A 27,730-nucleotide genomic window follows, 5' to 3' on the forward strand; every position below is an offset into this window, starting at 1 on the left:
TGGGATGCCAAAGACGACTGGAGTTGTTTGACGAGAAGTTGGTGCAGCCAACAATTAATCCTCCGTGACTGTATGGTGCATAGACTCGGTGCTAGAACAGGAGACGACAGTCTTATTAATGGTGCTTGAAGAGTTGGAGATCACGAAACAACAATAGTGTCACCAAAAGAAACGGTATATATATAGCCTAGCTAGTCATCACTCCATGTCATTGGAAGACCAAATTAAAAGATGAAACAGCACGCCAGCGTTGAGAGTGCCACAAATCTATACCAAAGTACCCATGTTGAAAACCGAAAATCTGTGACCTACATGGATATTGTACTATACATGTATGATGTATCAAACCATGTAAAGGTGTTACATTTTATTTTTTTTTAGATAATGGAATGTAAAGGTGTTACATGCACCTATAAAAGAATAAAAATCCATCTAAATACACACCGAAGATTCGATCATCAAAGTTCAACAAATTTAGTTAAAAAAATTGTGATATTCACCGTAAATTCAATCTGATGATTTGAACGTGAAAAAATGGTTGTATTATGGTTTTTCTTTCTTTTTCTTTAATTGTGATATATATTAGGGTTGATTGGTTATTAAATTATTGTTCTTACATGCATAGCTGACGTTACACATCCACGTAGCGTTTTCTATGGGTTTAAAGGCTATGTTAAGCCAAGCGATATATGTTAAGAACTTGTTTGGATAAATTAAAGCACCAAAGACTGGAAAAAGTACGAATTATTCTCTCGAACTATCACGGCCAATCGAATTACCCCCTAAACCCGAAAACCAGACATCGTTCACCCTGAACTTTCAATACCGGACATTATCCCTCTCGATCCAATCCGAAGCGGTTTTGTCCTACATGTCGTACGCGTGGCAATCCAGTCAGCATTTTATTTATTAAAAAAATGTGGGACCCGCCTATCATACTATCTCACCTCTTCTTTCTTCTCACTCTCTTTCTTTCACTCTCCCTCTCTCTCTCGCGGGTCAAGCGGCGGCAGGCGTTCGGCGCACACGGCGGGCGGTGGGTGGCGCGGGACATGGAGGAGGCGGCGACATGGGACGCAGAGGCGGTAGCGACGAACTCCGGGAGGATTTGGTCGCCGGGAACAGAGGATGGACAGCAACGGAGAAAGGCGGCACGACAAGAGGGCAAGAGAAGAGGGCCAGCAGCCGAGGAAGGGATTAGGGAGGCGGAAAGGAACTCCGGGGGTGGGGGTTAGTGGGAGGAGCCAACGGCAGCGCATGGCGCGCGCGGCGGCGATGGTGGCCGGACGATGGCGAGAAGAGAGAAAACGACGGCAGTGGCAACACAACGTGCGGTAAGGGGAAGGAGGCAGGGAGCTCACCGACGGGTGGGGAACGATGTCGGGAACGAAGGATGGACGATGAAGGAAGCGCAAGCTCGAGCTATGGCGCTCCCATCCGCGCCATCGTCAACTGGAGCCACCCAGCCGCGGCCGCTGCCGCTCGGCGCCGACTAGTTCCCCTTCCTGCCCGAGCCTGCCGCCGGCGTCACGGGCACCGCGTCACCCCACTAAGGCGAGGAAGGCGGCCGTCTCGGCGTGGGACCACTACGGGAGGCACTCCCACTCGAGCGACGGCGGGTCGGTGGGGAGCTGTGGCGGCGAAGGAGGAGGGAGTGGGTTAGGGGCCGAAGTGGTGGGGCGGGGAGGCGAGGAGTGGGTGGAAGGGGTTGGACGGGTCACTGCCGGTGTTCGCCGCTCTCGCTTCCGCGTCCCTCGCTGCTGTCCACCGTCCGTCCCCGCACATCGTCATCTGCCACTCGTACCTCCGTGCCGCCGTGCGCATCTGTGCCCGCGTGCGTGCCGCTGTGAGCGCCGCCGCGCCGTGCGTGCCGCCGTTCACGCCGACCGTCCCCGCCCACCGCCCGTCCCCGTGTCGCCGTGAGCGCCATGTGTGCGTGAGAGAGAGGAAGAGTCATGCGAGAGAGTGAAGAGACAGAGGAAGAGGGGAAGAGGAGTATGACAGGTGGGTCCCACATTTTTAACAAATAAAATGCTGACTGGATTACCACACAACTTAGGATCGGGCGCCCAATCCAGGAGTGGGAAAATTGGTTGCCCACGTCAGCATGAGGCATGCATGCAAAACTACTATAAACTATTTTTTCTCTTAAATTATTTATCCAAATCATGATCCGATTACACCATTAAATTTATTGCAATTAAATCTTTAAAACAAGACCACACATGGATATATTCCGATGAAAAAAAATTAGCTTATTATTGAATTATTTTTAAATGTTGCACGTTGTTCCACCAAGTATGTCAGAATTGTTTCACTAAGTAGATCGAAAATGTTTCAATTGTTTAAATCGGGCATTGTTTCACCTTATATAAGAATAATGTTTCAATTCACTGCAACATTAGATCTATGCATAGTGAAACATTGTGAGTATGCTAGGTGAAACATTTTTGGTGGAACAAAAATGAAACGAATTCCCTTAATAGAGGGTTTCCAAACTATATGGGTGATTTGTTGTGAAAGAATGTTTCAATTCACTGTAACATTTGATCCATACATAGTAAAACATTATGAGAATACTAGGTGAAACATTTTTGGTGGAACAGAAAATGAAACGGATTCCCTTAATAAGGGTTTCCAAAATATTTGTTGCAACGACGCGTTACATAATATCAAAATCCACTGTAATATTTGATCTGTACATAGTGAAACATCACGAGTACACTAGTTGAAACATCGTAAAATTACTGTTTGAAACATCAAAAGAGACCATATTCAACATTCTAAAAATATCAATAAAAAAGCTAAAATATTTTTTTATCGAAATATAATCATGTGTGGTCTTGTTGTAAAGATTTAATTGTAAAAAAATTAGTGGTGTAATCAGATCGTAGATTAGATAAATAGTTTACGAGAAAAAAATCTTTCGAAGAAATGAGAGATGGGAGCATTTGCTTTGGATAACATCCAATGGCTGCGTGACAGCCCGATGAATAGCCACGCGCGTCGGGCGCCTGTGAACTAGCTTTTTCAGCATACGACACGTAGGACAAAACCGCTCTTGATTAGGTCGATGGGGTAATTTCTCTGTGTTTTGAGTTGAGGGAGATAATTCGGTCGACCGCGATAGTTTAGGGGAGTAATTCGTACTTTTTCCTTAAAAAAAATGTGTGGAACTTCAGGTGCCGTAGTGGCTATTAAAAAAAAATTATGCATGACTCGAATTTTCGAAATTATTTAAACTTCCACTACAAAAATAAAGTAAAATAGCGAAAACCGCTCTTTTAACCGATCATTTACAGTCAAATTTTGAAATGTGTATTATCCACAGATCCACTACTCAACGACAACAATGCTCCTTCGATCTGGGCGGCGCCTCGCCGCCGGCGGCGGCGGCGGCGGCGGCGGCGCACCCCGAGGCTCTCCTCCCGGCGGAGGTTCCCCTCTCAACTCGTCTCGCCGCTCCTCTCGTCGACCCCGTCCGAGCGGGAGCAGCCCCACCTCCTCTCCGGGCCAGATCCGGTCTCCTCCTGACGATGGCGATGGCCAGCCACCACCTCCTCGTCGGAGGAGGCGTGGTGAACCTCCGTCTCCATCTCCCGTGCCAGGAACAGCAACAAGCGAAGCCGCCGTCGCGGGCCTCCCCATCCCCGAGGAGATCCAGGAGGAAATCCTGCTCCGCCTGCCGGCCAACTCCGTCCTCCACTGCCGCGCCGTGTGCCGGTCGTGGCGCCACATCGCCTCCACCCACGCGTTCCTCCTCCGCCACCACCGCCGCCAGCCGGAGTTCCCCCTTGTCACCTCCTTCCGAAACCCCGCACCCGCTGACCAATGGATGCCCAACTGCCTCGACGCCATCCTCCTCCGATCTGCAGAGCGCCGCCCAATCTTCAGTTTCCCGCGACCCTTTTGTGGAGGTTTCCCCATCACAGCCTCCTGCGATGGCCTCCTCATCGTTGGCGGGTACATCTGCAACCCGACCACACGCCAACGCGCGCCCATTTCCAGGTGGACGATTGACAATATCGTCGGATTATACCGGCATGAACCTTCCGGAGAGTATCGCGTGCTCTACTTCGCTTCGTCAGATACCCCTTCTGAGGTGTATTGCCCGATTTGCTACTGTGTCCTCGCGGTGGGTAGCAACAAGCCGAGGCAAATCCCGTGTTCAGTGACACCCATGGATGAGGAGATCATAGGAGCACCGGGCCCGATGATCTTTGGCAGGCCGGTACTCATCCATGGCAATCTGCACCTGCATTGGAAGAAACGGCGGGGAACACGCTACAATAGGATCCTAGTCTTCAATACGGTGGCGGAGTCATTCCGGCAATTGCGCCCACCAGCTGTGAATCCTCGGAATTATACAAGGTTACTTGCCATGGATGGCATGCTTGCTATGTCCGTTAGCAAAGAACGTGTGATGGACATGAGCATCTTCATGTTGGAAGACTACGATCATGAGGTCTGGGTGTTCCGGTACAAGATTAAGCTGCCAACAATGGAGATCAGGCGTTTCCAAGATCAGGGTGATTGGTGGGCGGAGGTTGTGTCCGAGGAGGGAGATATTCTTGTCAGTTGTTTTGGCTGGTTGTTGCACTGTGACAACAAGGGTAATTTGGTGTCCAAATTCCAGTACAATGATGACTTGCCAGCAATCAGTCCTCATAGAATCAAGGAAAGCCTTATTCAGCACGCCTTTTTCAAGGAAGGAACAAAGAAATGATCCTGATTGATCCATCTCATTTTGTGCCATGTGAAACGTAAGTAATTTAAATATCTGTTGTGCTATGTCTGTTTCTTTAATTATGTAAACTGATACCATATTGTTAGCAATCAGGCAATGGCAATTGCAACTTTTGTAAGTATTTTGGACTAGCTTACCAGCGTGTCTTGGATAGTACCACCTCCATATTTTAGCATATGATGTTTAAGACAAGCTAATTAAGCTGTTTCTTTGCCTAATTAGCTTGGTAAGAAAAAAATCTGGTCAATAATATTATGGTCCTTTCAAGGGTTCAACCATTGATATGGAAAACACAGCAAGAGGAAGTGGAGCCATGAGCCTATGAGGCTCCTTGTACTTCTCTTGACTTTTGAGTGACCCCGCAGCTCAACTTGCATCCACAGATGGGGTAGAGGAAGTTTGCAAATAAGGATTTCACTCAACTAGGGTAATTAATCATGTCACCACATGGAATTTTACTCCATGAAGAGACAATGTGGATATATATATTTTCTTCTGAACTTTTAAGATAATAATTATATGGGGGTTCTTTCCCTAGATATTCACAGTAGCGTGTCAATACTTAACAATATATAAGAGCCACTGGGTTACGGTTGGAGGTATTTCATGGCCATGTTGGTGTTTGTGCAAACTAATACCCTATACAACGAAGTGAAGAACAACCATTGCCCTTCTCATGTTTTTTCCAAAACCGATCCATTGAAATCACATTGATCATATAACACGAGAGTTCATGTGTTAGATAAAGCATAGGGAATGGCCCTGTGATAATATGTACATGCTTCTTTGCTATGCCTTGTGGAGTGATTCATACAAGTGTCATTTGATATTGATCTTGCTTGCTGATACCTAAGCCCCTAACCCAATGCAGCATGAACTCTGCACATTTGCTAATCCGTCAGTGGTACTTCACCAATTCTTTGAGAAAGTGAATGCTATCTCTTTTCCTGTAAATTTCAGAATTTCATGTCATATTAGATAATTTTTCTCTGTTATTTCTGGTGTGTAAGCAGAAGCTATCACTGAACTTTCTGCTAATTTTACTTCATGATATATAATCATTTAGTTAAGCATTATATACAAGTCACTGAGTGCACTAGTAGCACTGTTCTATGAGGAAACAGCCTTACCCCTTCCTTTAGAAACAACTTGAAACTGCCATTATGTTATGTTGCACCTCTGCCATTAGTTTACAGCTCAGTGAATTACTATGTTGGGCTTGTGTAGTGTACAAAATATAATTGTTCACATTACTTACCATTGGAATTACTACAAGCTCAGAGAATTTTTTTTTCTTTTAACCCTGTGGATGTTCTCACCTTTAGATAACTTTTAACAAATCATTAGCCAAAAAAGGTTACCAGTTTACATTTAATCTTCCGTTCTTCACTCACCGGCTTTCTCTGTGGTTTTCAGGATGCTGAAGAGAACTTTCCTATGTGAAGGACACCGGTGCAAAGACTAAACTTTATATGTTCTTCGTTGCGCTTACTAATTTCTATGTAAGATGTACCTAGCCGTCGCTGTTTGAGGTTACTCCAGCATTTGTAGCTCTCTGACAACATTGTTCTGTTTTTAAAGTTACTTTTGGTTGCTCAAGTAAGGTCAATTATGCCGCTTGTGTTTGCACCGTATTGGAAGTTCACTTGCACTTGTTAGGCAACATTTTGGATTCTCGTGGCACGTTTTTCAAACTGCTAAACGGTGTGTTTCGTGCGAAAACTTTCTATATGGAAGTTGCTCTAAAATATTAGATTAATCTATTTTTCAAGTTTGCAATAATTAAAACTTAATTAATCACATATTATTATCACATCGTTTTGTGTGAAACACTTAATCTTTAGGACATATTATTATCACACTTCATCTTTATCTTCAGGAGATTCAAACACCACCATACTGATCCCCTCGCATTGAACTAAAATCCGTCTCAATCTCTTTTAGGGCTTGTTCGCTTAATCCCTAAGAGGCCTTGTTCGGTTTGGAAGAGATTGAAGAGAATTGGAGGGGATTTGACGGAGAATAATTTCCCTCCAATGTCCTCCAAACTGAAAGAGGACTTATTCGGGATGGAGTTGGTGATTTGAAATACACCGTTGCTGTTATCATTGGAAACCAAGGAGCCAAGAGTCAGTCATATGTTCGTCAATAAACCATTAGATGGATTTATAAAATCCATCAGAGAACCATTTTTGGGGAAACATAAATTGACCTAAATAGATTGGTACTCTCAAATGGTTCCTACATGACGTCTTTTCCAACAAAACTTCTGTTTAGAAATGCTATAATTTTCAGGAATCCAATGTTGATATTACTGGGAAGGAAAAATTGTCATCATGCCATACTAATGTATCTTTATGTATTCTAGTTTACGTCTCATCTATACATTTATTTATTTTTTGTCAGTCCCATCTCTTAATTATGCAAAACTTCAGTATTGCATTGTAGTGCACTGATATATGCTGCACTTTGTTGATTTTGTCGGACGAAAAATTGTGAAACTCAAATGTGCAATATGGGTTGTTTTAATCTTTTGGGTGTTTTGGAAAGAAAAAACTTTACTCTGGTTTCTTGTTGCTAAACCGCGAATCCATATTGATGAATTTAAATAAATCCAGTGGTGGGTAGCAACAGTAACTTGATTCAAAATGAAATGTGTGTTATTTGAATCAAGATAGAGCTGCACCATAAATTTTTACCAAATAAAATGAATATATTCTTTTACCCAAGAGTGGTAGGGGGATGTTCAGTTCAAGTTCCCCCTTCCCTCCAAAGTGCGAATAACAAAAATAAGATTTATTAAAAAATAAAGGCGAAATATGAGGATAAATGCTACTTGAAGAAAAAAAAATAAAGGGACAATTTCCCTCAACATACTTTTCGTTTGGCCTTCACATGTTAAAGGATGAAATCTAACACGCCACGTTATATTGAGAATTGTTTAAGTTTTTTTTATATTGATCTTATGACAAAATGCAAAGATTAATATTTGGCAATCTAAGACCGACGCCGAATGTATTAGTTAATGGACAAAATTTTGATATGCGATTAAGTTCCCCGCAAGCAGAAAGAAATATGATTTAAGTTCATAATCCAATTCGGACTCGACAACTCCCTACATATTTCAGGACACGAGACGTGAGGAACGGGCGTCGTCTTCTGTGCGCACTCCGTGCGCGTGCGTGTCGTCCGACATGTCGACGCCGGCCGCGACGCCGCCGCGGGCGTCCGCCGCCGTGTCGCCTAACGAGGCGGCGGAGGCGGCGCTGCGCCTCGCGGAGAACATGTTCCTCCGCGGCGACCTCACCGGCGCGAGGCGCGAGGCGGCGCGCGCCCGCGCGCTGTGCCCGGCGCCCTCCCCGCTGCACCCGGCCGCCGCGCGCGCCATGGCCGCGTACCGCGTCCACGTCGTCGCGGCGGCGGGCAACGCGCGCGGGCGCGGCGTCGACTGGCACACGCTCCTCGGCGTCCGGCGGGGCGACGGCCTCGACGCCGCCAAGAAGCAGTTAAAGCTGATGCGCCTCCTCACGCACCCCGACAAGAACCGCTCCGCCGCCGCCGACGGCGCCTTCAAGCTCGTCACCGAGGCGTGGGAGGCCATCAGCTCCGGCCACGCGCCCTTCTTCTCCGGCGACGACGTGGAACGCGACGCGCCAAAGCCGCCGCCACCGCCAAGACGCCAGAGTCCGGCGCCGCCGCCGCCGCGGCAGCACAGCCAACGCCGCGCCACCCGCGACTACGGAGAAGAACATGTCCGGCACGACGGCTGCTGCACGGAGAACTACAGGTCGACGTACCGGAGGGGGAGGAGAAGGCCGTCTCCGGCGGCGGCGGCGGCGAGCAAGATGTACTTCGCCTTCTGCCCATTCTGTGTCGCCAAGGCGGCGCAGCCCAAGAACGCCCAGTGGCTTGACATGGACCCCCTTGCGTTCTGCTCCAAGTTCCATCGCTTCTAGTTCTAGGCTTGCTTGATTTAGCTTGCTAATTAACATCATGATCAAGATTCAAGCATGCATGCATGCGTGTGAAATGTAAATTGTAACAATGCACTCCTGTAATTAATTAACTTGCATCTTGCAAATATACAAGATAGTATGTGTTAATGTGCAAAAGATAGTGGAATTAGTTTGAAAGAAAATCGCAGCAAAAAGGGGTCAAAAGATATCTAATTAACAAAAATGCATGTGTAAAATGTAAATTGTAATGCACTCCTCTAATTATCTTGCATCTTGCAAATGCAGAAGGTAGTATGTGTTAATACAAAGGATAGCGAAATTAATTTGAACGAAAATCGCAGAAAACTATGGGTTAAAAAATAGTGAAATTTGAAGTGAAAGCAGGTCTTCAGATTGTAACATAATGTCAGGACTCAGAAAGACATAAAACGGCCACATAGAATACTGAAAACATGTAATGTAACATGCAGTTCACTTTGTTCTTTGAGCATCAACAGAAGTAGCCACACATTCTGTTATCACTGTTTTTTGGGGAAAATTTTCCAAACAAGTAAACCACCCTGTCGGAATTTGAGACCTTACATGCAACTCAAGACACACTTGTTTGTTCTCAAGCCATATCAGCAAACGAGTGCAGTAAACATGTCTATCTGCCTTCAAATTCTAATTGAAGAAATGCATGCACTTAGGCTCATCCAACAAACAGCGTGATCATATTGACGACTAGTGACAAGTGAATGCATGATCCTTTTGTCATTCCGCATGTTCTTGTGCAGTCGTACTGTCGTAATCAAATCTGAAAAAAATCATCTGAATAGTACTGCTTGTAACTGCTTTTGCGATTAATCTGAAGAGAGTTCATGCCACTAGTAACAAAGATGTCCTCCACGAGCTTGAGCAAAGTACTATCATCCTCCGAGCATATGACTTCAACAATCTTAAGGTGCTCACATTCAAATGATCTTTCTTCAAGCTTATCAATGATTACCTACAGTAGGAAAATGGTAAGTTTTATCCTGATAACACATACGCTAAGCATACATGTGGAGAAAAGCTTCTACCTCAGGGGGGTCCAGAGTCAGCTTCTCTAGTTTCGGTGAGTTCTTAAGGAAGACAGTTAATGCATATAACTTTGAGCCCAGACAAAACTGACCCAGACTCAGGTTTACAAGATCTTTGAATTCTGGACACCATTGCGTATTTTTTGCGATTGTGACCTGCACAAGGTTTAAATGATTAGGAGGCTACCCAAAACGCATGCCACATTATGGAAACATTTTCCCGATTCACACCCACACACGCTAAAAAATAGCGCACCGAATCATGCAATAAGTACTCTGTTTTGAGTGAATGTTAAAAGAACATGACAGAAACAAAAACTAAGTTTAACTAAAATCCACATTGAACAATGATTTACTTGCTTTATTGAGAATACATAACCTGGATTTTATGTGACTTAATTGACAGGATGTTTTCATTGCAAATAAGGTAGATACACTAGTGAAAACACGGTATCTATCTATAGTTCTATACGTACTGGTTTCCATAGAAGTTAACTAATCACCCCTGTATTCAACCAGATCAAAACATGCCGGTGTTAGTGCTCCAGTCGCTGTCTGAAATTAAAATGCCCACTAATTAAGGCATTTCAGTTCATCGGGTCGATGAATCTGTAAGTGAACTGAGTATAAGGAATTGATTGCATCGAGTTGACTTCTGACAGCACAAATCATCCTATCAATAAATCATTCATAAGAATCAATTATGCACACCTAGTTTTGCATGAAACAGAAGTTTCTCCATTTATTGTACTGGCACATGCTGCATTGACATGGTAGGAAAAGAGGAAATATGTCAGATCAGGATACATACCATTTTCTGCGGGCACTCCAAGTCCAAATTTCTGACACCAGAAAGGCTCATGAGCAACTCATGGATATCAGTATTATCGTCGAGAATAATGGAAGCAGACACTAGTGATTTCATGTCCTTTAGTGAAGGTACACTGGCATCAGGTTTATACAATGTCAGAGAAGTGAGGCTCGGAGTAGAAATAGAAGCACGGTAGTCCTCCGAAAACCGAGAAGCATAGATGTTCAAAGTCTTGAGAGTGGTTGAGGAAATCTCATCATCCAGAATGATGCAATCATTCAAGAACACATCTTCCAACTGTGGGCAGCCTCTGCTGAGTTGCTCGAAGAAACCCATGCGGAGATAAGCATTGGAGAGGCCCAATTTTCTCAAGTAGTCTGAGGTAAATACAGCATGGTCTAGCATCAATGGAAATTGAAATGTGAGAACCTCCACGACCGGGGTCTGCAACTGCAACGCATGGCTGATCCACAGACCAGCTTCTGCTGAAGCTTTCTCGTTGTTGTTGCCGTCAGACACCTGGTACCTGAGCCAGAACTTGTCCAGCAAGGGGACGGGGTCACGGCGTAGCAGCAGCGTGCTCACGAACTTCTTGAACCGCGCCTCCTGCACCTTCTCTTTCTTCTCATCCAAGCAGGCGAAGCAGAACTCGGTGTAGTCGGCGTTGATGCGTGGCAGGGAGCGCCAGAGGTGGCGCCACCGCCGCGACAGCACGCACGTCTGCACGGACTGGCGCGCGTTGAGGAAGGACATGATGCGGCGGAGGACGTTGTCCGGGAGGGCGCTGAGCCTGTCTCTGCCGGGGGCATGAGCCGGCTCCATCATCACCCGCCCGTCCGTCCTGTGGCGTTCCGTCGAACAGGTGGTGCGCGTGGACGCTGCAGGCAGCGGGGAAGACCAAGAACCAAGAATCCATGAATCCTCAACTCGAACGGGAGCAGCAAGACATAAGAATGTTCGAAGAGGAACAAGACAACAGGGGGGGAGGGAGGCGGGGAGGAAGAAGGAACGTACCTCGAGTTGCCGGTGGCGCGCGCGTGGCGGCAGGTGTCACAGGGGCGTTCCGTCGAACAGGTGGCGCGCGCGGAACCTGCAGAAAGGGAAAAACCGAATAACCAAGAATCCATGATGAATCCTCGACTCCATGGGAGCGAAACGATGCAAGGATGACTGATCAGGCAGGAACGCTTTAGGTGAAAAGAAAAATTCAACGATCAAAATGCAAAAGGATGGGAGGGAATCGAGGAGGAGGAGGGAGACGACGCATACCTCGACGAAACGAAGCGTCTCTCTCGCTGTACGTCTCCTTGGGTTTTTTTATCGATTTATTATTACAAAGGCGGAGACAAGCTGCGGTGACTTCAAGCTCGCATTAAATATTTCAGTTTTACTTAAAAAATAGCGTTATCATTTTTACTTCAGAAATGTTTCTATTTCTGAGCAAGCTACCCACTATACTTATTGTATAGATCTTTATAGTCTATCTCTCAGCTCACTTATATAGTGATTAGCTTTTCACTATAAATATATGGTCTACATGTGTGTATTTTCTTAGTTATTGTGTCTAAGCCAGCTGTAAACTTAAAAGCCCGCTTCTCATCTCTCTCCTCTACTCTCTCATCCACTTCAGCATTTAGACTTCTTACATCACTTTATTATACTTGCTCTTATTCCCTCTTCCAAGTAGCCAAGTTGGTAATAAAATGTTTTGTATGTTAATTAGAGTGTAGAAAAAAGATCACAGTCTAATATATAAAATTTGCAGTGTAAGATTTGTGATTTGTGATGTAAATGTATGTAATTTACCATGTAAAAAAAGCAAGTACGAAAATTACGTGCTTACATCGTGAAAAAATCAGAAAGAAAAACACATGCAGAAGACCATGTCAAAGCCGCCGACAATACTGAAGTCCCCTACCATATAAAACCTAAATACTGTCGCATAGAGCAACGAGAGGTGAAAGAAAGCGTGGGTATATGTTAACGTCAAAATTTGGTACGTTGCATAACTGCAATGAGAGGTGAAAGAATGCAATGAGAGGTGAAAGAAAGTGTGGGTATATCTTAACATCAAAATTTGGTACGCTTCTTTAGTTAATTTGTTAAGTCGATCAACCAATGGAAGTTTATCCTGTAGAGACTGAGTTAAAAAAGAATCGTGAAGACGGCAATTTAATTTTATCTATGTATTAATTAGGTAGGATTTAGTTTATCTTTAGTAAGTTTATATAGTGTCTGATCATGACTTGTATTTTTTCCTTTTATCTTTAGAAAAACCTGTATCGTGTTTGCTTAGGACCAGTATCAAACCGAGGGTATAAATATGTACACTCGGGTTCTTCGTAAACTACCTTCACAGATCACTACAATTACTTTCGACACATCTTCAATATTTTATTCCATCAAGTTCTTATTTTTTGTTGGTTTGCATCAGTTTCGATATCTGGTGAGTAAGTAAGTTCAGTCAACTTACTTTGTATCGGCGTGACTAGAACTTTCTCGGTTAAGTCTAATATTCTATCTCGGTTTACGTAATAGTTGCCTATCTAATATATTAATTCTATCTTTAATTGTATTGATGTTTAGATTTGTATAGTCTTAATGAGAATTTCTCGGTTAGGTCTGATGTTTTGGCTAAGTTGATATTTCTCTAATTGTAATGTTGTTCTAGATAGATTTGTTATATCCATCACTTTTGTGTAAATCTATCAGGTAAATAGGTTTTTCTTATTATGTTTAATCTTATACTGTCTCGGTTGGGTTCGATCTATTAGAATGCTACTAATATGTTTAATTAATTTTAGTAAGCCGACAGGTTTTTATGCATCGTTTATCAAAGTTCTTAGCCGTGCATTTTCATTATTGTGGGCTTCAACTATCAGATACATCAGTTAGTTAGCCAATATACATTTTAGTTTACTTAGATCGGATCTACAACTGATATATGCTTTAACTATCGGATCTACATCTATCACATTATATCAGTTTGGTCGATAGGTTCACATTATATTATCTTGTTACATCTTTTGAGTTACATCGGCTTATAATCAAACTTGTATATTATTTAATTAAATCTATGTTTATCAACTTCAATCTTATAATGTCTCAGTTTGGTCTGATCAATCAAGATTGCTTTTGATAAAAAATGATTTATTAATGATTATGTATAATTTAGTTCCAACCGATAATAACATAAATCTCATTCTTTAGGCCTGTTTGGCACAGCTCCAACTCCAGCTCTTGCTCCACCTCTCCGAGAGCTGGAGCTCAGCCAAACAGTTTCAGCTCCACCTAAAATGGGAGCGGAGCTGGGTGGAGCTATCTCACAATATGAACTAGAGAGATAGAGTTGGGTTTAGGCAGCTCACAACTCCACAACTCCACTCCGAAACCAACTCCTGGAGCTAAATTTAGGAGTTAGAACTCTACCAAACATGCCCTTTATCGGATTATTTGAATCTACGTTAGATCTATAGCGATTGATTAAAACCCTATCGACATCGGCTGGCTTTGCTATATCCCATCGGCTTATTGGTCAATCGGCTCCTTGATCTTATATGATCCATCTATGTATCTTATTAATTAGTTACAAAATCAAACTAATGGACACACCCTTAACCCGATTGATAGGACCTACAATGGAGCTACGCGGATCTCTCAGATCTTCACGTGAATGACGTACACTACTAAAAAACCATTTTTTGCAGCCAAAATACGTTGTTGCTGGCGGCCACAAGCTCCGCCAAAGACCAAAGGCAAGTGAAGATGTAATATCTTCTCTGGCGGCTACAAACCGCCAACAAACATCTATTTTTGGTGGCAGCCAATAATTAAAGCAAGTTAAAATTAAATTATTACGTCATTTTAAAAAAATAAAACTACCACTTATTAATTCCCAATATACATGAAACTACATACAACTAACTAGACAAAAATTACCAAACTACCCTCCTTCTCTTGGGTGTGTTTGGTTGAGCTGTAGCTTTTGGAAAGGTTTTGTGAGCTGTGGGCTGTGGAAAAGCAGTTGTGGAAAATCTTTTGTGGGAAAAGCAGAAGCCTGTTTGGTTAGAGCAACTGTGAAACTATAGGTTATAGAAGAAATATTTATAATGCCCCTAAAGGCCTGTGGGACTGTTTATATACAAATTACTCGTAAAAATCTAATCTGTTCAATATTTCGTATTTAAAGGGCTAATTTGGAAAGAAAAAAATTATAAGTTTTTCATCAAAATATATTAGTTTTTCATCCATCAAAGTGATATAATGCAAACATTAGCTAAAACTACAACCCTCATCATCAAGGATGATTCCAAATGCAAACAATCTTTCTTGCTTTGCTTGCATTCGGGTGAAACTGAGGATGCAAACAGGTCAGAGTGATGTGTTACTTCCAAGGCGATCTTCCACTAAACAGGATGCATCATCCCAGGTGAGATGAGACACCTCACCTCACTGTAGCTCACTGTAGGAGACTCATTGAAGCAGAACAAGGCAAAGGTGAGTCCTGGATTTTTCACAATTTGGTCCTTTAGAAAAAACTTATTTCACAAATAGACCTATGAAAAAACTTATCCTAAAAATAATCATTTTTAGGACGCCAAAGTCACTGGCCGTCCTCCTGCCGACGTGGCAGGGCGGTGCTGAGGTGGTAGGGGGAGCGCGCCAGTGTGGCTGGCGCCCCCCCCCCCCGGATTTTTTTATTATTCTTTTATTTTTTGATATTTTTTAATGCTTAGGAGCACACAAGAACCAACCATAAAAAAAATAAACTCAAATGGACGAAATATGTGAATTGTAAATTTTTTTATCTCTCTCCTCTCCAGTGTAGAGGAGAGAGAGGAGAGAGATGTGCAACTTTTTTATTTTTATTTTATTTTTTGATATTTTTTTCAAGCTCAGGAGCACAGAAGAAGCAACCATAGAAAAAATAAATTCAAATGCACGAAATATGTGACCTGTGGAATTTTCTAAAGCTCTACCGAAAAGCTTCTAGCCTCGAAAACACAATCTTGCAAGCAGAATTTGGTGGTTTTAATTTCGCCGAACTGGCAAAGCGGGGGAGAATCAAATGTAACTTTTTCTGTAGATGTCCGTGGATATATTATTTGCCTGATTCCGAGTCTGTATGAGAAAGTTACGCCAATTTTAAGAAATGACACTCGAATAACGCCTATTTTCGGTAAAGATTTAGAAAATTTTACAAATCACATATCTCGTTCATTTGAGTTTATTTTTTTATGGTTGGTTCTTATTTGCTTCTAAGTATGAAAAAAATAAAATAAAATAAAAATATTGCACATCTCTCTCCTCTATACTAGAGAGGAGAGGAGAGGAAAAAATGCCGGCGGGGGTTGGGGGGGGAGCGCCAATATGGCTGCCGCGCTCCCCTGCCACCTCAGCACTGCCCGGCCACGTCGGAGGAGGACGGCAGGCTGGCGCCGTCCAGTGACTCTGACGCTAAAAAGGATCATTTTTGGATAAGTTTTTTTTAGAGGTTTATTTATGAAATAAGTTTTTTAAAAGGACTAAATTGTGAATTATCCAGAATGTGAGTCAGGATAATGAGAGCCTGAACACACGGACTGACCAACTCGAGGAAAACTACACTGTACTTTTTTTCCTTTTTTTTTTGTTCTTCAGGCAACAAACTGGCTGTGGTTTCATCATTTCATGGTGCAGGACAGCTGCTGGAGAGAGGGAGAGGAAGGTGTTGGCTTCTCCTTGAGAGTGGGAGGCAATGGCCAAGGTGCCTGATCTCGGCTCCGACTTCACTCAGAAGCTGCTGCTCGACCTCCGGCGCCGCCACGAGGGGCTCGGATTCAACTCGCCGGTGCCGCCGCAGCGCACATCATCGTCCAATGCCGTGGCTCTTCCTCGAGGTATGTTGTGTTGCCACCTTCTTTGAGTTCGTCCTCTCTGGCAAGTATAGGTCGGGACCAGGGGCTGTGTCGGTGCCGTCGGAGTAGGGCAGGACGGCGACCGAACTAGGGGCGGCGTCGGTGCCGTCGGAGAAGGGCAGGGCGGCGTCTGGTGTTGCCTGCGTCGGGCGCAGAAGGGGAGGGCGGTGTCAGGCGGGGAAGGGCGGGGTCGGCGCTAGCTGGGGACGACCAGGGGCGGCGCCGAGCGGAGCCGGCCGGGCGGCGGCCAGCCTGCCGGAGGGGAGGCGGCGGCGTTAACCCTTCCTTCTGCTCCCGAGTCTGGCAGTGGTGTGATGTGTGAGAAGGAACGGGAGAGAAAAGAAAAGAATTGTTTTTTTCATAACCAGTGGTAAAGGTGAGTAATTTTTTCCCTCAAAAGCCAGTAAAAGCATGGGTAGAGGTTGCTTTTGGATTTATACTACACTAAAAACACTAAAAACAGCTTTAGAGCAAAAGCACTTATGACTTTTGGGTCTTTTGGTTGCCTTTTGACTTTTACAAAAGCAAAAGCTGGTTAAGAAGCCCAACCAAACACACCCTTAATTCTCTCTCTTCTTAACTTGATAAGATCATAGTGCATAAAAAAGAACCTGACATAGAAATCTACTACAAATAAACCTATCAAAATATTGTGAAATCCATAGTAGATCGATCAAGTACAATATTGTTTTAAAATTTGACCATCTTGAGCTCCACATAACAAATAAAACGTACCTGCCATGGTTTGACCATGGACATAAAAAGTGCGCTAGTTCTCAAGAAAACGCATAAAAATAAAAAAAAGAGAGAAATATAGTAGTACATTGTAGAACTAACCTTTTGTAGAATATATCTGTCGAACCATTCGAGTTCAAAACCTTCTCCCCTATATTTGAGTTCTTAAGAGAGATGAAATTGTGTCCAAATAGCATGGCAGCTCGGGCTGGGAATATGTAGAAGAGCTTTTCGCTGGCGGCCCGATTAAGGCACCACCATTGAAAAATAATCATGGTGGTGGTGCCTTAAGAGGACAGCCAAGAAGATGGCATCTTCTTCGCTGGGGTAGCTAGCCCTTACCCCCTGTCACGCCCAGAAATTTAACCCAAATTTCCAGACTATTTTGCATATTAAATCCCTGTCCAGGACCAGCCAGGGTACACAAAACGACAAGTAATATACAGTTCCAAACGTAAATAAAGCGTAAAATACTTACGGAAGAGGCACTTAGTCCTCACACCGAAACAAAAGCAGCAGCAGCGGAAAAAGGCGATCCTAGCGGGGCTTCAGCTCCATTCCACAGGCAAAACTCAACTGGGGTCTGAGCCTTGGTCTTCTAACTTCGTCTTCAGCTCAGAAGCACTACACTTCTGAAAAGGGGGAATAATAGCAAGACTGAGTACAACCACCGTACTCAGCAAGCCACACCAACGATGCAGACGTGCAAGGGGATACAAGGAGGGGTTTGAGGCTATTTGCATAAAGGCAGTTGTAAAACATTTTATTGAGCAAGACAGTAAAACTGTTGAGTAATTAGAGTAACATTAAATCTTCACTGATCAACGCTACACCATGTTGAACAGGCCCAACCAACCCTCCTAAACTACAGTGTATTGAGTCGATTTATTAAGATGGGACTAATCACGGTGAATCTGGTCGACCGCCCATAACCGCGGGCACAGCTATTCGAATAGTTTTACTCTGATCAGAGGTGTACAACTGTACCCACAAGACACAGCCCCACGACACGTTTCCGTGCGCCGACATGCCACCACGACATACCGGAAAGAGGCCGTGACAGGACCCTTCGCATAACCCCCTCTAACCAAGCACACCACACCTCAGGTTTCACCCCCACTCCTCGCAAGGCAGCGGGCAGTCCCCTCTCATGCCTAGGTGAATCCGGAAGCCGCATAGGCCGTCGCAGGGCCCATCCAAACTCCATCACGCCCACCCTTGCCTGGATGCATCGGCTAGAGGAAAGCTACACTACAAGCCCAGCCGTTGCCCACGCTGGCTTGTGGTAAGTACGATAAGTTCTTCCAGGGCATCCCGCGAACCGGTCCTTAATTGCCATGGGTGCGACTAGCAAAACCATGCACCCACAGCCCACCATTCAGTCGCATTTTAGTTGGATAATTACGACCATGAAGCATGGCCAGATGTCTCGAGCACGCAGCTCACTCTGATACTAAAAAGGTCTAATACTGTAATTATCCCATCAACTGAGCTAGTGGTAATTAAGCATGGCTAAGCATATAGTTCTAGCTAGGTCATCAAAGTAACACAAGCTAGGCGATTTATTACCCAAGGTTGACAAAGAACAGATATCAAGTAAATATGGCACAAGCGAGCAGATAGGTAATACCCGGATCCCATGTAATTAGCAAAACATGCATATTTATTTGTAAACAGTAAAACATTTATAAATTGGGATCAACATGCTCAAGGGGAGTGTGTGACTTGCCTTGCTTCTTCACTTTGATCTTCCGAACTCTTTTCCTCGCGACCGCGGACTTCCGAAACGACGGATTCTACACGCTGGCACGCAAAACGAGGAAAAACTCTAATAAAAACCAAGGAAACAGTACATAAAAAGTAAACAAACATGTAGAGCTCAATTTTAGATGAATTTTGCAAGTTGAATGGCTCAATTCGGAGTTCGAATGAATTAGATATGAATTTTAGAAGTTTTGAGCCATTTAAATGAATTTCTATAATTATTCACGAATTATTGCGCAATTATTATTTATTTTTAGAAAGGAAAAGAGGGTTGCTGACGTCATCAAAGGGGAGGGGCGGCGCCGGCAAGCGGGCCCCACCGGTCACTGGCACAAGGGCGCCGGTCCACCGTGGACCGGGACCACCGAGGCGGTCCACCGCCGGTCCACGGGAACCGACGGCCCGGATTGGCCCAAGCCGATCGGACGGCCACGGGGCGCGCGGCTGGGGCACGGTCACGGCTCAAAGCCGGCCAGCCGAGTGATGGCGCACGGCAGCGCGGCCACCGGTGACGACGGCCGACGACGGCGCGGGGAGCGGCAGCGCATGCGGGCGGTGGCGGCGCACGCTAGGGAGAGGCAGCGCGGCGCGGTAAGGTGAGGCGGTAGCCGGCTGCCCGGCACAGCCGGTAGCGGCGCGGAGCGCGGCGGCGGCGACCCGGTCGGACGGCCACCGGCGACGGCGGCGCGTCGCGAGCAGGCACAGGAGGTGGCCGACGAAGGGGAGGAAGGGGAGAGGGAGGGGAGTGCTCACCGAGCGGCACGACGGCAAACGGGCGGCCGACGGCAAGGAACGGCGGCGGCGGGGCTCCTCGGGAAGACGGCGTGACGGAGCTCCGGCGACGGGCGTCGCTCAGGAAGGGGCGGACGGGCTCGGCCTCGGTCTGAGGAAAATCAAGGAGGGGCTAGGGAGGTGAGAACTGGTGCGAGGTAAATGGAAACGACTGCCGACCACGACAATACGAGGAGGAGCTCACCGGCGACGAGGGAGGTGGAGCTCAGGCGGATTTCCGGCGAAGAGGGCCAGTGGCCGAGGATCTCCCCGTCCCTGCGGAGCCGAGGGAGGCGACGACGCGGGTCGGCGAGGACCGAAGCGGCGTTGCGACGCGGCTGGAGGTGGCCATGGTGAGGGAGAGAGGTGGTGCGTGTGGCGGCGGCGTTCCGGAGGCGAAATGGGAAAATGGAGTAGGGACCGGGGTGGAGCTCGGCGGGGCGATGCCGGCGGTGGCGGCGGCACGGCGCGGTGGTGGCTGGAGCAGCGAGGAGCGGCGGCTGGAGCTCGTTGGTGAGTGGTGGAGAGAGGGAGCACGGTGGGGAGGGGGTTCCGACGATGGAATGGGGAAAACGGAGCGGGGCCGAGGTGCGGCAAGGCACGGCGAAGCCGCAGGTGGCGGCGGAACAGCACGGCGACGGCTGTAGCAGCGGTGGCGAGCGGATGGAGAGTCGCCGGTGAGCGGCGGCGATGGGAGCAGCGAGGGGAGAGCAGTACAGGGCGCGAGAAGCTCGGGAAAATTGGGGGAAATGGAAAGGGGAGGCCGGGGATGCTTTTTATGGGCTTGGAGCGACGGGATCGTGCTCGAGAGAGGTGGCAACCGGCCGGCGAGATGGGCGGGGCATCGTGGGGGTGGTGGAGAGGTTAACCGGCGGCGATTTTCGTGGGGAGAGTGGGGAAAAGGGTGGAGGACGTGGGGCGACGGGGTCCCACGACCGGTGGGCTCGCGCGCGGGGTGGAGGAGGTCGGAAACGGCGGCGTCGTGGGGTGGCTCGGGCGGCCCTGGCGGTTGCAGCCGGCCAGCCAGAGGTAGGAGGAGGAGCTGACTGGTGGGACCTCGGGTCCCACCTGTCGGGGAGAGAGAGAGGGGAAAACGGGCGAGGGAGGTAAAGCAGACTTGAGGGAGAGAGAGCCGAGCGGGCCGAGGGAGAAGGCCGGCCCGAGAGGGAGAGAAGGGGGGGGGGGGGAAATTGGGCCGAAAGGGGCCCAAAGAGAGGAGGGAGGATTTTATTTGTTTTCTTTTTATTTTAATTGATGCAATGATCTTTGTGCTATTAAAACTATTTCTCGAGCTCCGAAAATTCACGGAAAATTCCGGAGAGTACATTAGGGCACAAAGAATATTACAAAATATTCCCGGCCAATGATTTTTAAAGGAAATTTTAATTTCCTCTATAATTTCACTTGATTAAATTGATTAACTTTTTATTTAATTTCTAGGAAATGCATTATTAATTGATTTTTAATCCCGAACGAAAATCGGGGCGTTACACCCCCCCACCCCTCGTTACCTTTTGCAAGCGGAGAAGCATCGGGCCGCCAGTGAAAAAACAGGCCATCGCCTTGAAAAACTCTTTTTCTAGCTAGTAGTGGTAATTTCGTGTCAACAATATCATTTGCTTGTTTCATGATAAGGACTGATAGATCATGATGTTTCATTATTTTTTTTACTCCAAGCTCGATTGTCGAAAAAGTATATTAAAAATTGTTGAGTAATTCCCGTAGTAAAACGTGAGGAATCATCGAACGTTCACAGTGAGGAGAGTTTTGTAGTACGGAGTAATAATAGAAGCAGATAATAGATCGTCGAACGGGTATTTAGTACTCTCTCCGTCACCTAATATAAGGGATTTTGGCATTTTGCTTGCACCGTTTGACCATTCGTCTTATTCAAAAAATTTTGAAATTATTTTTTTACTTACTTTATTATCCAAAGTACTTTAAGCACAACTTTTTATTTTTTATATTTGCACAATTCTTTTAATAAGACGAGTGGTCAAACAGTACAAACAAAATATCAAAATCCCTTATATTATAGGAGTATTTAATAGCAACACAAGTGCACCACTTGTAAATGAGGTTTTTTGAATCGGGAGAGTGCAAAGCGGCAATGATTCTCCCAGGTATCTATTCTGGTTGTGCAACCAGCAGCGATTCATTTAGAGCAGGCAAAAAAAAATTGTTACAGCTCCTATTCTTTCTCATAAACAATGAATCATCCATAACAAATCACCCAATATCATCAACGGATCACATGTTCATCAATTGTTCATCACACAAGCCATAAGTTCACCAACATATCACACATGATCGACACACTAATAATCCAACAACCTCGTACAAATTACATCGATAAGAACCAAACAAAAAACAAGCACCGAAAATATTACATAGGAAATGGACACGCAGCACTGCTCACAAGCGATGCACCTACTATTGCAGTCTGTATAGCTGCCCCCTTGAGTTCCCGCATAGTCTGTAACATAGTAAAATATAGGTATATGAATGGTAAAAGAGTATAACCAAGTCAAGGATATATGTAATACAATGACACATATACAATTAATTGGTATCGCATATCTACTTCCCATCTCTTTTATTTGTCATTGTAAGATGCTGCAATATGCACATCTAAAACACGAACAGTACTGCTCTCTCTCTCTATATATATATATATATACATCTATATATATATATATATATATATATATATATATATATATATATATATATATATATATATATATATATATATATATATATATATATATATATATATATATATATATATATATATATATATATATATATATATATATATATATATATATATATATATATATATATATATATATATATATATATATATATATATATATATATATATATATATATATATATATATACCGCACCCAGGATGCGATATAACTAAACTACTCCCCTCACAGCACCCCTCCCCCCCACCTACCCACCCCCCTCCCAACCAACCCATCCCGCACTCTTCCCCATCCTTTTTTCTTTTTTTTATCCGCACTCCTATCAGTTTGGTTGTCTACTAGCTTGTAAGTAACTCGATTACTGAGGCTGTTAACCCATAAGTAATTGAGTTACTAACCTTTTTTTCTTTCCTCCCACCCTCTTATCAGTTTGGTTCTCCATTGGCCCATGAGTAACTGAATTAGTGGATCTCTTAACCCATTAGTAATTGAGTTACTAACGTTTTTTTTCTTTCCTCCCACGCGCACTCCTACCTATTTGGTTCTCTACTATATATATATATAAATAAGATTTTCACATCAAACGAATATTAATATTTTTCTCTTATATCAACCAATTTTTTTTATTTTGATCCTTTCTATACCTATTATATTAGTTGAACTTAAGTTGACATTTTTTTTCAAAAATAACTATATTGCTTCTTGCTCGTACATAAGTGAGATACCTTGTTATAAAACATCATCAATTGCTTGACCCCAAATTCAAAATCCAAAAATTTAACTTTATCTAATGAGTTGCAATTAAATTTCGTGAAACTTTTAAAATGAAAAAAAAACACAAATCACCATTTCTATCCTCTTCTCAGCAATAAAAATCTATTGGTGTTTTTAAAAAAATTTCAAGAAAATTTGAAGAAATTTGCTTGGAGGGACACAGGTTAAATTACTCTTTGAAATTTTATCAAATTTAATTAAATTTATTTCCAAATTAAATTTTGTTTTTTGATTTTGTTCCAAATAATTCTATTCCTTTTGATTTATTTAGTATTGAATTTTTAAACTTTGACCTCGAGAAATTTATACTTTTAAGCTAGAACTTTAATATGGGATGAAAGGCAATGTAATGTAGTCATTCAAAAAATTTAACAATCAACTAACGAGAAAGGTAGAAAATTAAAACAAAAACTCTAAAGAGAAGCATGCATAGGATAAAACAAACTAACTGGCATGGAACAGATGACGCGTGAAGACTCAGCAATACATAAGAAAATTTCTCGATATTCTAGTTAATATTAATCTAAGATCATTCCGCCATTATATTATTCAATATTTATGGTACATGTATAATGGAAAAATAGTATAATTAAATAGATTGAAAAAAACAATCTAAAATCATGGTGTATATGTATGTTGTTGCCTCGTTAAATGCCATGTTAATGTTTGAAAATTAAGTAGTAGTATTCCGTAGAAGTTAATGGAATGAGAGTACATCATACTAGTGCATTTCTCGATAAAAGGAAGTCCTTTTTACCTAGTGCGTGCAGCGTGCTAACGGTTAATTATCAGTTCGAAAACATGAGTAGCTTACCTGACGGTAAGATTGCTCTACCCTTTAAGTGCACAATTAATAATATAAGCATAGCTAATACTTTCTTCGTTTCACAATATAAGTCATTCTAGCATTTTCCTTATTTAGATTGATCTTAATGAATCTAAATAGATATATATGTTTCGATTCATTAATATCAATATGAATAACTTACATTGTGAAACAGATGGAGTACTTAGCACGTTGCTGTGACGTAGAAAAAGAAAGTATTCAATCACGAATCACAGTGACGAAGATAATTCATTTAACTTCATCTTTTTAATCACCTTAATATTGTTGGCTTTTTTAACTGCATAATTGCGTAAGTCGTCTTTCAGTTTTGCCCTGTTTTCCTCGACTGAAGCTCGGTATGTCTTCTCCAAATCTGTTGGCAATAAGTAAACCAATTACAATGGTATCGACGAGTTCAAAGAAATTGAGTGGTTTAAACGAGTAAACGACTATAAATGTACAATTAGAACGATACTACACATTTTGAGTAAATGGGTGGTAATGATGAAAACGGAGAGGAATAGGATAGTCTCCGATTGGCTCCAATTTTTCTAAAGATAATACTCCCTCCATACTACTCACTAAACCAATAAATATTTTATTATAAATTAAATTTTATTTTATAAAAATAGTATCATTGGATTGTCATTTAAATTTACTTTTCTATGAGTATGATTTTGTTGCTAAAAACATTATAGTATATAAGATATTTAAAGTCAAAATTTAGTTTTGAAAACTGTGTCAAGTTTAACTGTGTTTTAGTGAGTGGGACGAAGGAAGTAGAAGCTTTGTAAGCCAACAACATTAAGATGATATATTTTTTCAAAGAATACTTCAGGTTTTTACTCCCTTCCTTCCTAATCACAGGGCACCCTTATTTCTTCCTAATCACAGGGCACCCTTATTTCTAGGAAAATCAAACTTGATTAACTTTTGACTAATAATTACATTAACAATATCTAAGTCTTATATATGTTATATCATTAAATTCGTATTTTAAAATATCTTCATGTAATACTAATTTTGTGGTTCTTGATGATTATTGATGGGCTGTATCTAACAATGGTATTTGTATAGTATGAGATTGCTGGTAGCACGATATACACGAGATTGTATCGAGAAGACAAGAGACAGTGATTTATATTGGTTCAGTTCTCAAAGATGATTATTGAATAACAACCCCTCTATAGATTATATGTATTGCTAGGGAAAGCAATGGGGGAATTTGCAGGCTAGTCTAGTCTGTTGAGTAGAATCTGATGAGTACGTCTCAACAGGTAAAAGTCAGCGACTAGGGCTCCAACTTTCTCCGGATTCTCTCAATGTGACTTTAGCTACGGCTTGTGATTCGATGCCGCCTCCATGGGGGACCCTATATTTATAGCGGTAATGTCTTACTCTCTAAATAGAACTCGAAGAACGCAAGCATAATACTCCCTCCGTTTCAGATTATAAGATGTTTTGACTTTGGTCAAAGACAATCTACTTTAAGTTTGACTAAGTTTATAGATAAATATAGCAATATTTATAATACCAAATTAGTTTCACTGAATCAATAATTGAATATATTTTCATAATAAATTTATCTTGGGTTAAAAATATTATTGTTTTTTCTACAAACTTAGTCAAACTTGAAGCAGTTTGACTTTGACCAAAGTCAAAACGTCTTATAAGCTAAAACGGAGGGACTAGGAACCAAGGCAATCCTTATCTTCTCCGGACCGAACCCTGACACCTTCTATCCGCACGAAGACAATTGTCTTCCAAGTCCACTTTATCTCCTTAGTTAAGTATATCTTCCCGTATAACATTAGGTATGTGGTATTTCCATATGATATGAACCCAAGGAAAGGATATATATCTTAATCCATAACATTGACAATGATATAATTTATGGTATAAATCAATGGTTAAAGTATACTCCTTCCGTACTCGTAAATGAAGTCAGTTAGAACAATATTTAAGTCAAATCTTGGGAATATAAATTATGAATAACTCTCCAATTATTGAGTTTGAAAATGTAAAAATTATATGAATAGATTTGTCTTAAAAAATACTTTCATAAAAGTATACATATATCACTTTTCAATAAATAAGTCAAAGTTGTGTTTTGGAGACCGTGTCGCTGTCCAAAACGACTTCCTTTACGAGTATGGAGGGAGTATTATTGTAGACCGTGTGAAAAATAGACCTTGTAATTTGGGACAGAGGGAGTATATAGCTTTTTTTTTCAGGGTAAGGGAGTATCTAGCTAGCTAGGATACACATAACCAAAACACACGCGACCACACAGAAATATGAAAAAAAGAGGATTGCATGGCGTATTAAGGACACATATATATCCAGTTTAAAGGCTATAGTAGTGCACCATATGATTGGACCATATACCTCATAGTCCACACAGCTGAGTCAACTGACTTGTCTGTCTTTTTTAACTAATTATAAAGAGCCCCTCTAGTGAGAATGGGAGCCTAACTATGTTGGTACTTAATTCACGAATTTCCTAAAGAACGACAATTGCACGATACGATTCGTGAATTTTATAATCTAGGGAAAATAATTTTTGTGCAAGTAATAAACTTTATTTCCAGTGGGCCCAATTTATTTAGGTTCAAACACACGACTCTATAAGTGATAACTTTTTCATGTTTTTTTTAATTTTAAAGATTGAAAAACAATTTCAGCTATGCTTTTGTATTTGAATTTTAAAAATTAACAAATGAAGTAAAGCATTTCCAAAAAAAAAATATAGTTTTGTAGTAGACCACAAACATAGACAAATTTGTCCAGAGTAAATGAAATTTAGTTATATGTTGCCAGTATGGTTTTATTCTGATTTAGGCACTATTTTTTGGAATAATTATACTTTATTTTGCCCATAGAAAAAAATATCTAAGTTGTAACTAGTTTATGAAAGAAGTGATATATAGGAACAACTTAAAGCTATTTAATTTTTAGAAGTGAAAAAATATTCTTTTTGCCTTACGCACCATCGTGGCGTTAGCAATGTGGCAAACCACTCTAAATGAGAACTTTATTTTTGAACTTATTATTTTCTAGAATCTAAATTATGCTAGCCCGTGTGGCATAGCAAAACAATACTGACATGTCACACATAGCGGGTGTAATAATTTTGTCCTGTCACGTGCGCCATAGTGGTGTGACCAAATAAAGCTGCCATATCAGCCATACTAGCGTGGCTAAATAACGTTGTCGCGTTAGTTAGACTAGTGTTGCAGTGTTGCTTTGACATGCCAATTTGACTAATTAACATGACAAAAAGGTTTAGATCTTGAAAACAAGTTCTGAAATGATTTATTTTTAAAATTATAAATTAAAAAGGTTCACAAAATAAAAAAAGTTCTCTAAATGGCTAGCATCTGAACATATTCCATTCAATCAGAGAGGTAAAATTTTATTAATAGTGCTTTTTCTAAAAACGAAGGCGAAACTGAAGTACTGGCATTATGCGGAAAAAGGTACTAGATTAGATGCATTATGCGGTAAAATTTTATTAATAGTGCTTTTTCTAAATGTCGGTGCAATCTTTTGTGAATTATATATTGCAGTTGTTTCACAGATTAAACGATGATAAAAGTGTGTGCATGTTTTCAAAGTTCTCTCTCCAGTTGAGCCAGTTAAAAGAATGGTCATAACTTTTTTTTAAAAAA

At 42.6% G+C, this 27,730-nt stretch overlaps 2 protein-coding genes across 2 annotated transcripts; one reads left to right on the forward strand and one right to left on the reverse strand.

Annotated features, from left to right (window-relative positions):
• The first annotated feature begins 3,311 nt into the window (after positions 1-3,311).
• Positions 3,312-6,381, forward strand: LOC4348010 (putative F-box protein At2g02030). Its single transcript, XM_015757460.3, has 2 exons — positions 3,312-4,763; positions 6,164-6,381. The coding sequence occupies exon 1, from the start codon at positions 3,353-3,355 to the stop codon at positions 4,724-4,726; it is 1,374 nt and encodes a 457-aa protein (XP_015612946.1). The 5' UTR covers positions 3,312-3,352; the 3' UTR covers positions 4,727-4,763; positions 6,164-6,381.
• Positions 6,382-9,123: 2,742 nt separating this feature from the next.
• On the reverse strand, positions 9,124-11,874 carry LOC4348011 (MEIOTIC F-BOX protein MOF-like). Its single transcript, XM_015757935.3, has 5 exons — positions 11,845-11,874; positions 11,590-11,665; positions 10,576-11,453; positions 9,765-9,920; positions 9,124-9,691 (listed from the first exon to the last, which is right to left on the reverse strand). Exons 3-5 carry the CDS (start codon positions 11,398-11,400, stop codon positions 9,494-9,496), a joined length of 1,179 nt encoding a protein of 392 aa, XP_015613421.1. The 5' UTR covers positions 11,401-11,453; positions 11,590-11,665; positions 11,845-11,874; the 3' UTR covers positions 9,124-9,493.
• Positions 11,875-27,730: the final 15,856 nt, after the last annotated feature.

This window comes from Oryza sativa, chromosome 10 (assembly GCF_034140825.1).
Source record: "Oryza sativa Japonica Group chromosome 10, ASM3414082v1".
In the NCBI taxonomy this organism is placed as follows: domain Eukaryota; kingdom Viridiplantae; phylum Streptophyta; class Magnoliopsida; order Poales; family Poaceae; genus Oryza; species Oryza sativa.

Excerpts from the sequence above, each read along its gene's own strand:
- LOC4348010 (XM_015757460.3), top strand. The coding sequence starts at position 3,353 with ATGCTCCTTCGATCTGGGCGGCGCCTCGCCGCCGGCGGCGGCGGCGGC.
- LOC4348011 (XM_015757935.3), bottom strand. The coding sequence starts at position 11,400 with ATGATGGAGCCGGCTCATGCCCCCGGCAGAGACAGGCTCAGCGCCCTC. Across the intron at positions 9,921-10,575 it reads TGGAGTGCCCGCAGAAAATG|GTCACAATCGCAAAAAATAC; the intron begins GTATGTATCCTG and ends AACCTTGTGCAG. Across the intron at positions 9,692-9,764 it reads TGACTCTGGACCCCCCTGAG|GTAATCATTGATAAGCTTGA; the intron begins GTAGAAGCTTTT and ends TTCCTACTGTAG.